This window comes from Hyaena hyaena, unplaced genomic scaffold (assembly GCF_003009895.1).
Source record: "Hyaena hyaena isolate Hyena2069 unplaced genomic scaffold, ASM300989v1 scaffold_8, whole genome shotgun sequence".
Classification (NCBI taxonomy): Eukaryota; Metazoa; Chordata; class Mammalia; order Carnivora; family Hyaenidae; genus Hyaena; species Hyaena hyaena.
The window spans coordinates 5,664,097-5,678,458 of NW_024080640.1; the positions used below are offsets into that span (position 1 = coordinate 5,664,097).

Sequence of the window (14,362 nt, forward strand, 5' to 3'; positions counted from 1 at the left end):
AACAACAGACTGGGTGACGAAGAGAGAAAATACCTTCCCTGAGAGGTCTGTGCTGGCATTAAAAGGATGGTGTTAAGTCCTTTCATACACTGCCTGCCTGGCTAATAATAACTCCTCAGCAGACGGCAGCTGTTTCAATGCTACTGCTGCTGCTACCAACATGGATACCATATTTCTTGGCCAATAGCCTTGAATAGCAAGGCTGTCCACAGGGCAAGAGACCAGAGAGCATTTTCACCCCAAGCCAAGTTTGGGGATAATACATGAAGGCATTCTATTTAGGACAGGGCTTATGGATTAAAATGTTTACCTCCTCTTCAAAGCCATGTAAAAAGTAGTGGCTAAGAACATTGTTTAGGCAGTATGATTTAATTTACTTCAAAACTTTGCTCAAAAAGTAGTATCTACACTGGTGTTTAATTTTATATAAATAAGATATGCAGTTGCATTAATATCAGTAGTTAGTGTGGCTGGACCATAAGGACCCTCACCCATATCTCTGGGAAAACCTGCAGGATAAGGTGTAATCTGAGGTAAGCTGGAAGTTGAATATCTTAATTATGTAGATCATTTTTAAGATTAAAGCCTTTTACCTGCTGAAAACTCATTCATTCATTTATTCAACAAAGATTTGCAAAGCACCTACTATGTGTTAGGCACTGTTCCAGGGACTGGGATACAACAATGAACAGACAAGGTTCCTGCTCTTATAGATCTTCAGTGAGAACTATAAATAGTGAGGGCACAGTACTGTGGCCACATTATTCTCCCTGCATCTCTTGTTTTCAAGAGCTGTCTCTGAAAGCAACTGAAATTAAGAGCACATGACTACTGACCTTCATTCAGCTTAACTCAATGGATACAAAGACTACATTTTCCGACGAGGCAAGCAAACCCTACAGTTTCTCATCAAATACTAGCCAGTCCTATAAACTCTTTCGCAAGGGTCACAGAAAACTCAAGGCTCTGAAGGAAAGGAAGGTGTTAATACGTCTTGTCCTTAGTCCTCTAGCTCTACATCTTGGTAAACAATTGTGGGAAGAGTTTTAAAGGCTTGCAATGGTAATTAAATATTTATCTAATTTGATTACCATCCTACTTCATTTTATGAAAGAGAAGAAAATTCCTATTTGGACCTTGATTCTTGGTGGCATCAGCCCCCCTGCCTGATGCTTCACCCAAGGAGATACATACAAGTTCTGGGTTATGGGCATGATTCTGTGTCCAGAGACGGAAGGGCTCTTGCGAAACCCTACTACCCTTCACTCCCAAGTCTGCAGAACTGGAATAATGCAACCCAAGATAAGGAACGTGAATATAAATACAACACTGTGAATTACAGGCATAGTTTTCTAAAGATTCTTAGAAAGACTAAAGATTATAAAGAGACTTAAAAGTGTGAACAACTCCCACTCCAGAGGACTTTAAGAATCCTCAGGCCTCTTTGTCATCTGTCTCCTCTTTTGCAACACAGTGCAACAGCAGACCATTCTGGCATGGGTGCGGGTCCTAAGAAGCCTTCAAATTAAAAACTCTACTAATGAAACTACGGCTCTTGGACCTCAACGTCCTACGATGGAAATCAGGAAGGACTCAGAACTGTAGGAAGCGGCATTGTGCAGGGCACAACAAATCTCAGATGGTGTGCTGGGGTAAGCTAGTATTTACTGAAAAAAGATACCATGGCTTGAGTGTAATGCTGAAACATGGCACACAGCATCCTCATCTTGGAAGCTCTGAATGTATATAAACTCTGACAAGGCCTACAGTAAAGAAATCTGTTCAGCTAGTTAAACTTAACATTCTTCAAAATTATTTGGCCATGGAACCCATCCCACTTCCTGACAAACACATTAATTTTTAAGAGTTCTCTAGTGCCTACTATGTGCCATGGTGATTAAAGGGGAAATATTTCTGGTCTTCATGTAACTTACATATTTAATATTTATTTTCAAAGACAGCTATTTATGGAAACCAGTTCACTGGGTCTTTATCTGAGCCTTTAACCTGATAGATCACTCCACCTCACTAAACTCCCCTCTAAATCCCATGATCTTTAGCTGTCTGGGACAAAAATGGCAGCTACTCCTTACAGAACATTTCTGCTCTGGAAAATAATAGTCTGGCATAGTCCCCATGGATCTACTGTGGCAATTAAAAGCTCTGTACCAGATGCCAAAGGGTGTTTGTGCCATTTGTATTTGTCACTATACCTACATACACTGCCTGACTCACTGGAGGAGTTTAACAAAGGTGTTTTTGAATAAATAGTAAATGACAAGGACTCCTTCTAGCCGCTGAAAATTCAGACTAAGAATAACCCAGATCAAAATCCTATCTTAGTCTCTGTGGCCAAATTGGATTTAGGTTCCCTTTATTGAATGCTGCCCTTACTGTGCCAACCTGCTTTATATGCCAAGTTCAGATGTGGGCACTTCTTTTTTGATGATGTTATGAGCTAATATTATTTGCAAATGTTTTAATGACCAAATACATCTTTCTAACTGAAGCTAATGTGTTGAAATGTAATCCCTTAGAGAGGCACAGCTGGCTCATGGTCTCAACATAAAACTGGGATTCAAGAGCATTTTCTACACCAGCCCTGCAATTTTCTTTAAAAAAATTAATATTCGTGTATTTTAATTCCTCAATCAGTGAAACAGGAAAATAAACATTGGCTGGTATGCCTAAATGGAGTACATTTGAAATTTATAAATAAACAAGATATCAAGAAACAAAGAAATCACTAATTACGAGGTTGGATGCAAAGAAGATTCAGAGATCCAGCCCATTTTCAATCACATACACCGGAAACATGGGATGACTTCCTGGCTGCAGCGTTCTTACCAATACCAAGAAAAGATCCCAAACAAAGGAAAAGGGGTGTTGATTGTTTTACAAATAAAAAACAGCCTGGCTGAGCCTTCTCACACAAAACAGAAATCTTTAAAAGTGAAATTAATTTCCCCTGGATTTCCTAACACTTTACTTCTTACCTTGTCTTTAAACATCCAAGTGGCATACTGTTTTAAAATAACTGTTATGGTAAACAGCATTTAATTATTTTACAGTACGGTCTTTCACAAAGTAAAGGAGATGTGAGGAGTCGAGAAAGTATGCATCCCATATGGCTGGCGTCTTAGCACTTATGATCATTACAAGCACTCACAGAAAGGCAATACTGGGCTTTAAAGCTGAACTCTGTATTATCTCTTTCTCAGAGCCCTGGGGCTATCACTGCAAAGCACAGTGGTCCATTCTAAGCCCTGAATAGAGAAAAGGAAGAGATCATTAAATTATAATTTCCATGCACAATTGGTACAAGTATTTCCTACCAACAGGATTAATATGAAAGCAAGATCCCAGAATAAAGCTGCTCAGCAGAGAGGATGGCAGTTTAGTGTCTTGTAAATTTGATTTCACTGAAAGCCCTGACACATCATAATGGTGAAATCCTATTTACTGTAGCAAGCAGGATGGATAATGCTATTTAATACCTGGTGTACCGTGTGCCATCAGCTCATAGCTTTGTACTCCATGCTCTCATCTTACCTTCAGGTTAATACTTCTTGACAGCCTACATGGTAAATAGAGCCCCAAATTAAGTGCTGATCCCGTGATTTGCAAATCTTTCCTCTAAAGTTAGGCACAGAAAAACTGGCTCCAGTTAAAAGGATAATATTCACGGGATGCACTTTTAACAGGCTCACCCCAGAAAAGAATGTAAGTCGCATATCCGTAAAGCCAGATTTAAAAAGCATTTCAAGGTTACCCAAATCACATTTCCCATTAGGAAATTCAGAGAGGTTAAAAGAAAAGCCAATGTGCTTGAAGGACTTGTTGAATAATAAATTAAGGATAAGACCCCCATACCCACTATATTGTGTGGATCGTTCCCTTCCCCCCAAGGAGAACAAAATAGGGGGAAAAAAAAAAAAACCTCCATTCCCGCTTGCTGCTTTTGGAGTATCTGCAACAATAAGCTTCCTTTAGGGAGGTAGTCTGGAGGGTAAAAGGGTTTAGTCTTTGAACGTACGTTATAAATAACTATGTCAATTATATTAGCAAAAGTTATAATGATACTGGCCCTTATTAATTTCTCTACCTAATAATTAAAACCTAAGTATATTTATTTGAACTGTCATTACTTGTTAATGAGGAAAAAAAAAAAGAGCAAGTCAAGGTACATGCTGCAAACCGCCACTAAAACCTCCGTTGTGTGTGGTGCCATTACAATTAAAAGTGTCGCTGGCTCCCAATTCCTTCAGTGTCCAACTGGTGAAACAGAGGACTCTGTTTCTGCAACTGTGGATCACTTCAGACCACAGGGAATCTGTCTTGATTTCAAGATGAATGAGGAAGGCAGTACAACAATTCAGAGTGTCAAAGGAATAACAGATCTGTAGGTTGACAAATGCAAACTAGTTAGTTATGTACCACAAAGTTATGCTTGCTTTTAACTACTGTGTTACATTTGCTATGTCACCCTGAACGGCCAAAGCAGCACACACAATAAATAAAATTTAGTGTATGTGAATGAGCGACCCATATGACCTAGAATCACCAACGACTGTTTAGAGAGCATTTTAGGGGAAAATATCAAAGAATTTTTTATCCCTTAAATTGACTTTATTAAATTATCTCCCTGCCCAAGAAACAGTGCTTATGTTTTAGTGTCCCAGATGGCAGTGATCTCTGATTCTATCCTATATTAATCCCTTCAAAAGGCTGACTGAGTTTCGCTCAATGAAGTATTTTTATAATGACAGACTTCATCTGGTAGTAAAAATACGTTATAATTTCTTGCCATAAGGAGCACACTGGGATGACAATAGTTTGTTCTATTGTCGTTTCTCTTTAATATCATCGTTGGCATTATTTCCCCCCAAGCTTTGCACATGGGAAAAGAGAAACTAAGGTACTAATTGACAAAGAAGTCAAGCAATCAAAAAATCCAATTAATCATACAGATGAGCCCAACACTTTATGATGCAATGGAAGATATGCCACCCACTATAAGTAAAAGGCTTTTAAAAATTGCTCATTTGATGTAAGTAAGCACGACCTTAGAATTTAATTAGTAACTCTCTCCACAGGTGACGAACTAGTGAAGTACTTTTCTTCTTAATGACAATTTATTTTTCACCATTCTCTTTGCATTGCTCTCTTTTGCCCAGCTTGTACAATTCCCTCTCCTTAATTGTATGGGATTGACTGCAGTGTGTATGCAAATAGCTGCTGAAATCCAGAGGAGCCTATAAACCGAAAGCAATACAGATCCCACTACCCTGTTGATCTGAACATTATGACTGTAGCTAACTAAGCCCTCTGATATCCCTCAGCTCCTCAGCTCACCAGGGCTTTTATAGCTCTCTTCACACTGTGCCAAACCCCGCCATTCTTATGAGTGCCAGGAGCAAAGTGGATTCAGTAGAGCAAATCAATTCAAGTTCATAATTGAGAAGTTAGACACACAAGACACATTAATCATCAAAGAACTCACATCTCCAAAATGTCCTGGGCAGAAGGAGGTCCTTCATACTGGAAAATCTCTGGGAGAATCTGGACTCTGCCCTCTCATACTATGGCCTGGCCTTGCTTTTCGCTTCCCTCCCCTAAGGGTAATAGGACTACTGGAAAATACACATTTTCCTGAAGAACATGAAGACAGGCAATCCAGACTCTGATGAAATGACCATCGGAGCAGCTTACCAACAATAACAGAAAGTCTGTCTTCTTTCTAGAGATGGAATGAGATGACTCTCCTATAGCAACACAATGAACATATGGATGAATGGTTCAAAAACATTTTTAAACTGTTTGAATGACTATGAATTCCTTACATCAAAGTAGAAGAAGCACAACTCGGTGTTAAAAAACTGTTAGAGGTATCATGCTGTAGTTGGTAGGTAATAATACTGACTTTATATATTTCCTTTTGGCCAAATGTCCCCAGGAAGTACCAAATCCTGGGGAGAAGTTTCTGCATTTTGAATGCTTAACATTCTTGCAGTTTATAAAGCAGCATTAATCACATTTTAACATCAGAATCAAAAAAGTTGTATTAGATGCCAAAAAGAATGAATTTACCACCCAAAGAACAAACAAACAACCAGCAGGATTTAACTCATGAGTGCAGAACTAACAAATATTAAAGCCAGTACTGGCTAATGGCTAAAAGGGCAGGTGCTGGATCTGCCTCAGATTGAGAAGCTTTAGGCTATATGTTCTTTAGCAAATTACTTGAAGCCTTAGGGCCTTCATTTAAACCACAGGACTGACAGCCTCATAGTGCTGTTTGTGTGAATAAAATGACAGAGTCCATGCAAACTACCTAGCACATGTAAATGCTCAATAAATATTATTGTGAGTTATTACAATGATAATGATGCTACAAATAATATCAATGTAGTCAAACTTAAACTTGATTCTCAGAGGACAGGTATATACTACTAATTTAAATGACTAACGAAGAAGATACCAGGCACTTTATGGATAGTTTAAGACTATACATTAATTGCTTAGACATAATTTTATGGAATAAGCTTAGTAATTCTAGGATTCATTCACTCAACTCCTATGGGAGCTGTGGAATATACAAGGACAAGAAAGCTACCTCTGCCCTGAAGGAATTTGCAAGATACACACAAATAACTTACCACAATTATCACAAATATGGCACCTTGAAGAGAGGTATGTAAAACACTATGGATAATTCCCTTAGCAATTTGTCGAAAGCTTCCTAAAAACACTTAAGAACCTTCACTTGGAAAGCTGTCCTGGGCTTCCTCTCATCAAATCACCAATCAGGAATTCATATTCTCCAAGTCTCTGGCATCAACAATCAGAGACAGTGTTCATGTCTCTTTCAATTATGTGACACACCTAAATGTGACCCCTTTCCTGTTCTCTAAACACAGAAGTTCAATTCACATCTATGTCAATGTTGTTTGCCAAAGCCAGCAACCTTTCCAATGAAATAAGGACCTGAAAGACTTTTCAAATGGCTTTGACTTTCTTTCTTAGTAAAGAGTTGCTGTTTATGGAATACTGGCTCTAAGAACGGTGAACTGGTGTCCAGTTAAATTATACTTATTCTGGGGCTCCTAGATGGCTCAGTTGGTTAAGCATCTGACTTGATTTCAGCTCAGGTCACAATCTCACAGTTCCTGCGATTGACCCTGCTTGAGATTCATTCTCATTCTCAATCTCAATCTCTCTCTCTCTCTCTCTCTCTCTCTCCACTCCCCCCCGCTCAAAAAAATAACATTAAAAAAAAAATTCTTATTATTTTTTTTAACTTATTCCTCCCCATAAGTTAGTGATAGGAGAAAGTTATCTCAGACTCCTGGTGAACTAACCACTATGAATATGTGCAAGGAAAAAGCTCCATTCACACATGAGAATTATAAAATTGACAGAATTTATTGAAATAGATCTAAGAGGCAAGCTGTATTTGAATCAAGTCCATGAAAATGAACAATTCAAGTAATAAGATGATGAGTCATCAAAAAGTGATAATGTATACAATTATGGTGCTCATCTAGTTGAATGGTAGGTGGCAAAGTGATCTTAGGGGATCATTTTTGGAATGATTCTGTGAGAGACTAGTCAGTGTTCTCTCTTCAGTAATGATACACCACCTGGTATCTAGTCTATTGATTCATCATTTCATTTCGTTAGAATAAGGACATGTGCTTAAACCACAGGCAGTCTGGATTTCATATGTAAGTTAAATGATTCTGCGAGTCATCATAGCATCAAAATCATTTTTCTTACATTATACACTATTGGATTCAGTACTTTTGTATCTTTTAACCCAAAGCGTATGTAGACTTTGTAATAGACATGGTTAGACGTTGCACTTTTCACTGTCATCACAATATAAGGGGGACTCTTTTCATAGTCTTCTGCACTAAGCCTAGAAAATACTTCATCATTGGAGACCTAAATGTCTCTCAAATATTCCTGGAAGAAATCCAGTTGAATGAAATTAATATAGGTTACTTCAAGAACGGCAGTAATAAACAGGATTTTATAGAGATGGGGAGAAGACAGCAGAAAGTTGAATAATACTAAAGTAATTTTAGGATTTTTAGTATTTTGTACACAATGGAAAGTAAATAGCTTTCTTTAATGGCAACAGCTTTTGCTAATCATTTTATCATTTTCCAGTTTTCAAAGAGCTTTTATATACATCATTTTATCTGATCCCCCCAATAACTCACAAGTATGAGCAAGTAACAGAATATTATCCCCACTTCATAGATGAAGAACCAGAACCAGAGACCAGAAGAATTAGGTGACTTGTCAAATAATAATATTATAGAGCATCCATGCCTTCTGGCTCCTAGTCTAGCCTGGAGTTAATTTATTAAGTATTAACTAGTAGTAATGTGATTATTCAACCCCAAGGTTTTTCTAAGCTCACTGAAACTTGTTTTCAGTTAAAATTCCTAAACAACTTTCCAGCCTTATCTTCAAAAAGAAATATACATATTGCCTATATAAGAAATTGCTGATCGCAATGATTTGACACCATCATAACATATCCATCTGATCTACCACTGCTTGTCCCAACCTGAGGCCAAAACAACAGTTACATGCTAAGCAGATCAGTTTCACCCACGAAGAGTAAATCCTCTTAGTACTGCACACTAATCACTGAATTAACTACATCAAATTGGTGGACTTAAGAGAAATGGGTGAATATTTTTCAGGGCCTTTTCTTCTACCCGACAGCGATCAATGACAAATTCAAAAGGTACCTAGCATAGTAAAACCTGATAGCAAAGGAAACTGTCACTAGGTGGGGAAAAAGGAGATGCTAGGTAAATCACATCAAAAACTATGAGTGGTTCGTTTTACCCTGCTAACACAGACTATCAAGTATGGTGCTCTGGAAATATGGGAAGTAAAATAAGAATTACCACTGACCAAGTGGTTACTCCATGCTGGATTGTACTATAGGTGCTTTATGAGAATTAGCTCATCTACCAAATCAGTGAGATAAGTAATGTTACATCCTCATTTTACTGCTAAAGAAACTGAAATTCTAAGTAACATGCCCCCCAAAACTCAGCAGGTAAATGTCCACTCATTGAATTCAATCCAAGTAATCTGGCATCAAAGGCTGTGCTCTAAACCAGGGTTCCGTAGACTGTTAACTCATGGGCCAAATCCAGCCTGCTCTCTATTTTATATAGCCTTAGGAGTGGTTTCAGGTTTTTAAATGGTTGGGAGTGGGAGGAATCAAAGAAAGAGTATTTAATGACATACAAAAGTTACATGAAATTCAAACTCCAATGTCCATAAACTGGAATAAAGTCACACTTGTTCACTGACACACTGGCTGTGGCTGCTGTCACATTGCAATGGCAGAGGTGAGTAGTTGAACTGAGAGTTAAGTAGTCGTGACAAACCATGACATGGCCAGCAAAGCCTAAAATATTTCCTACCTGGCCCTTTACAGAAAAATCTACTGACTCCTGCTGTAAGCCATTCCACTCTATGCTTATTTAACATCTCTACTTGGATGTCTTAACAAATATCTCCAAACTTTAAGTATTTAAAATCGAAGTCCTGATTTTCTCCACTAGTGACATCCAAGTCCATATTTGGTTAGTCTTCCCCTATGGAAAATCCATCCCTCTAGGTATAAAAGCCATAGTTCGAGAGTATCCTTGAGTTCTTTCCTTCACTATGTTCAAAACCATCAGCAAACCTGACCAGCTTTGCCTGTGAAATATCCAATCCCATTTCATTCCGTCCACTGCTAATGGCCTGGCCCAAGCCATCAGTACCCCTTTTCTGAATTATTACCATTGCATCTTACTAGGTCTCTCTTGTTTCGGTTCTTGCCCAAGACAGCAGCCAGCAGAGGCTCCCGCACTCACAAACCCTCTAGCTCCTGGCTTGGTGCTAGCTTACTCCCCATTACTGCAGACCCCCTATTAGATAGGCCTTCCCTCTCCATGAGACCCACCTATACTTCTAGCCCCTAGGACCCCTTTTTCTCTGCTTTATTGTTCATCCATACTATTGCAACCTGCCATTCAAAAGATATACTGGATTCTAACTGAATTTAAGCTACCCGAGGCAGAAGTTTAGTTCATTTTCTTTACTAGAATATCTCTAGCACTGGGCCACGGCCTGACATATATTAGGTCCTTAAGAAGATATCTGCTCGGGGCACCTGGGTGGCTCAGTTGGTTGAGCATCCAACTTCGGCTCAGGTCATGATCTCACAGCTCATGGGCTCGAACCCCATGTCGGGCTCTGTGCTGACAGCTCAGAGCCTGGAACCTGCTTCAGATTCTGTGTCTGATTCTGTCTTCAGATTCCCCATCTCCCTGCACCTCCCACGCTCATACTCTGTCTCTCTCTGTCTGTCTCTGAACAATAAATTTAAAAAGTTAAAACAAAAATTTAAAAAAAAGAAGATATCTGTTCAATGAATGAGGAAATGATCCCTGCATGCAAGAAGCACTCAGATTAGTGACACACAGAGATGGGTGAACATACTTAATATGTCAATAATTGTACTGAATGGTGCTTAATAGTGTGTTTCTTATTTTATCTACTTTCTTATTAAACACCTTTCTAAACAAATCAAATTTTAGAAGTCTCAATCAAAGGGAAGAGAAAGACAGCTTTGTAAGACCTATGTATGAAATTATTCTAGATAAATCTACATTCCTGAACAAGGGCACTGATAAGGTGCTCAAACTCCCATTCTTAAACTCACAGTCTCCTTCTGTTTTAGCCTTCATTCCCATCATTGCATCTCTGTCCAACTCTGGGGCCATGTTGACTAGAGGTACTGCCTCAACTACTCCTCTTAACTTTTCTCCCCAAGTCCTACTATTCAACTTATGCCCACCACTATTTTTTTTAACTCTCTAAATGTTTATTTTTAAGAGAGGAACAGAGACAGAGCATGAGCAGAAAAGGGGCAGAGAGGGGGGACACAGAATCTGAAGCAGGCTCCAGGCTCTGAGCTTCCAGCACAGAGCCCAGTGCAGGGCCCAAATCCATGAATTGTGAGACTATGACCTGAGCCAAACTTGAACACCCAAACAACTGAACCACCCAGGTAACCCATCTTGCCTACCACTCTTAAAAGAGATATTCATTTATTAGCCACAAATGCAGTGAAACTGAGATTTCATAAAGACAATAATACTTCTTACCCCTTAAAACAGTACCATTTCTAAGAACCTATTCAACTTTCCCAATGTTTGGGATAGACAAGAGAAGCACTCTACTATCTGACCTGGAGGCAGTGCAGGTCCTAAAAACTTAAGAAAAAAGATGAGGGAGTTTGCAGAGTGGTAAATGCCGCACTGAACCAATAACATGACCACACCCAAGACAACCAAAGAAGGAATGATATTTTCTGTGACAATGATCTACCTGCTTCACTTCTTCACTTCCTGGCCACTTGTTAACTAGGAAAAGCAGTTATAGTTCTAATTATTGATGTTTAAATAAATCATATGGGAAAGCTGCAGATGTGGTTCGAGAAGAGAATCAATGACGAGAAATAGTCATACCCTCTCTTCCAGTCTAGCCAGCTGCTCTTTGTAGAATGCATCCTGCTTCTTTATCACTCGATCTTTCTCTTCCAGCTGCTTAGCCTAAAAAAAGAAATGAAGAATATACTATATCAAGAAAAAGCAGCAACAGCAAAGCAAAAGTCAAGTATAAATTACATTAGAAATAAGTACACAAAGCTGGAGATTTTTGCAATCTATTAGGGCTCTGCCACAGAACAATATTAATAAGATGATGATTGCTGTATTTAAATGTAAAGGAGTCTACATTGTATTTTTTTTTTTTACTATAACAGCTGTGTCCTACTTAGCCCAAAAGTATCAGAATACAGCAGACAGTTTTATTTAACTTCTTTCGAAGAGTAATTTCAAGGATTAATATTTTCTACACTAAAACTTAGATTTTATTCCCAGCATAAGCTACATGGTTATTAACCCTTTTTCTTTTTTTCTGAAGAAGAAAAATGACTGTATGACATTTCCTACATAAATCTTATGTTTGAGAACCCTTAAATTACACACTGAAACCTGCACATAAATACATGTGTTGGTCTATTTTCTTCTTTATGAAGCAGTCGTCTTTGGAGGAAGGGGCAAAAACTACTAAAAATGTTTATTTGAATAACTGAAAATTTAAAGTGATAAATAAAAATAGTGAAAGTAATTTTAAAACTTGGTCATCCCATTTCTAATTTACAAGATTTTTTTAAATTAAAAAAATGTAATAAAACATTTTTATTACCTGAAAAAACAACAATAAAAATAGTTACTTATGGATGTTTTTCAAGGTTAGCTAAAAAAATGCATTTTTCAAACTGTTGTTTGTATCTTGATCATTACATTTCAAGTGATCTTTATCTCTGAGAACAGACCTCCCTATCTCACCCCAAGTTAGATGAATGCTGAACACACAACTGACTAGGAATTTTAAGGTATTAAGCAAGTATGTATTCTGGCGTTCCCACCCTTGTGCTGTGTACCACATTATTTTGCCCAGTGATCAAGTGACACCTGGCTCAGCCTGTGTAAGTGTGACTTCCACTATCTGCTTACTTTCAGTGTATCCATTTTGCACATTTGTAGGTCATTGCTTTGCTACTTACTTTGTCTTCAATATCCTGCAGCATGTTTAAAACAAACAAATTAACAATGGTTATTTGACAATATAAGTCATATTTTTTTCTAATGTTACAAAGAAATCTGATAGATAATATCTGAGATGCAAACCAAAGAAAGCAATGAGGGAAAAACTTGGAGAACTTGCTTAACTTGGAATACATTTAAATGTCACTGTGCTATTACAGTCTGAATAGAAGATTTCAATGAAAAGTTCATGCTACTTGAGCATATGAATAAATAAAAACAAATACAAAGACTGCATTAAAATATACTAATATGCAAGTACATAATCTATGGCTCCTTGGTACAACATAGTAAAAAGCTGACTAGTTTATCAGGAATATAAAAAAAAAAAAAAAAAAGGTAAAGAGAGAAAGAATTTTTAACAAAGCTAATTGTGAAGAAAACACGCATGACTACAGGACCTAAAAAGAAAAGATCTTAAATTCAACACACACACACACACACACACACACACACACACACTCAATTAATCCAGGATATGTAAAAGAATGGATTTGAGACCCCCCCCCGTTAAAAAAAAAACATGAAATCAAATGAATAAGCAAATGACAAAAAGAGGAAAAGAAATTCCAACATGTAACTGTGAGAGTTAAAGATCCTAAAACACAGAACACTTTTTAAAAGTACTGTTCCCCCCCACCCCAAACAAATGACATACACTGGTAATTCACACACAAAAATACAAATAATAAACACATGGGGGAAAACCAAAGCCTAAGGGAAGTCAAAGAAAGAAAATTAAAATGAAATACTATTATTCATCTACTGAACTGACAAAAATATAAAACAATAATAATAATGTCAAGGATACAGGAAAACAGGCTCTTCTATACACTACTGGTCAAAATGTAATGTGGTATAACCACTTTTTAAGTCAATTTGACAAAATGTAATGTTTTAAAAATATACATATTCACTGAGATCTAAACTCTATTTTTAGGATTTAAGTAATGACAATATACAAAGATGTTCATGATAGGATTGTACAGGATAGCAAAGAAGCAAAAAAAAAAAACCCCAATTTAATAGTTAAATAAAAATAACCTCAAAATATGCTAGGTAAAAAAAGAAACAGATTATAAACAGAAAGGACAGTATAATCTCTTTTTTGTAGGGAAGAAAAAAATACGACACTCAACAAAATGTCAACAAAACTTATATGGTAGGCTTATGAGTGGTTTCCAGTTACTCTTGCTTCTTTGTATTTTCCAAATTAAAAAGAAAACATACTTGATAGTCAAAGGACACTAGAAAGAATTTTCTAAGGTGAGAGAAGTAGTCTTCTTGTTTATGGTTGGTTAACCAACTGCATGGGTTCGTCAAAACTCATAGAACAATGTATCATAAAGAATGAATTTAACTACATAAATATTATAAAGTGTACACAAGTTAAGTACACCAAAACTTATGAAAACAGCTGCATATAAACATATGGATGGATATGTGCATGTCTTAACTATTATTAATCTGCTTATCACTTGGCTGATTTTATTCTAGGCATTTAATCCCAAGAAATATTAAGAAAAGCACACAAGGATTTATATCTAAGAAAATACAGCCAACATTATTTGAAGCAACAAATAACTGGGACCAAAAGAAGTTTGTGTAAATAAGATTTGATCCAACAAAAAGACATTGATTATAAAGATTTTGTCCAGCCATAA

The 14,362-nt window shown here is 37.2% G+C and overlaps 1 protein-coding gene across 2 annotated transcripts in view; it reads right to left on the minus strand.

The window, feature by feature from the left end:
- Window positions 1–14,362, minus strand: part of CHCHD3 (coiled-coil-helix-coiled-coil-helix domain containing 3) — a 276,511-nt gene that overhangs the window by 80,430 nt on the left and 181,719 nt on the right. For both annotated transcript variants that reach the window (XM_039244019.1, XM_039244011.1), the window contains exon 5: window positions 11,556–11,639. In XM_039244019.1, coding sequence (XP_039099950.1) covers window positions 11,556–11,639 — 84 coding nt within the window. The remainder of the gene's footprint in view (window positions 1–11,555; window positions 11,640–14,362) is intronic.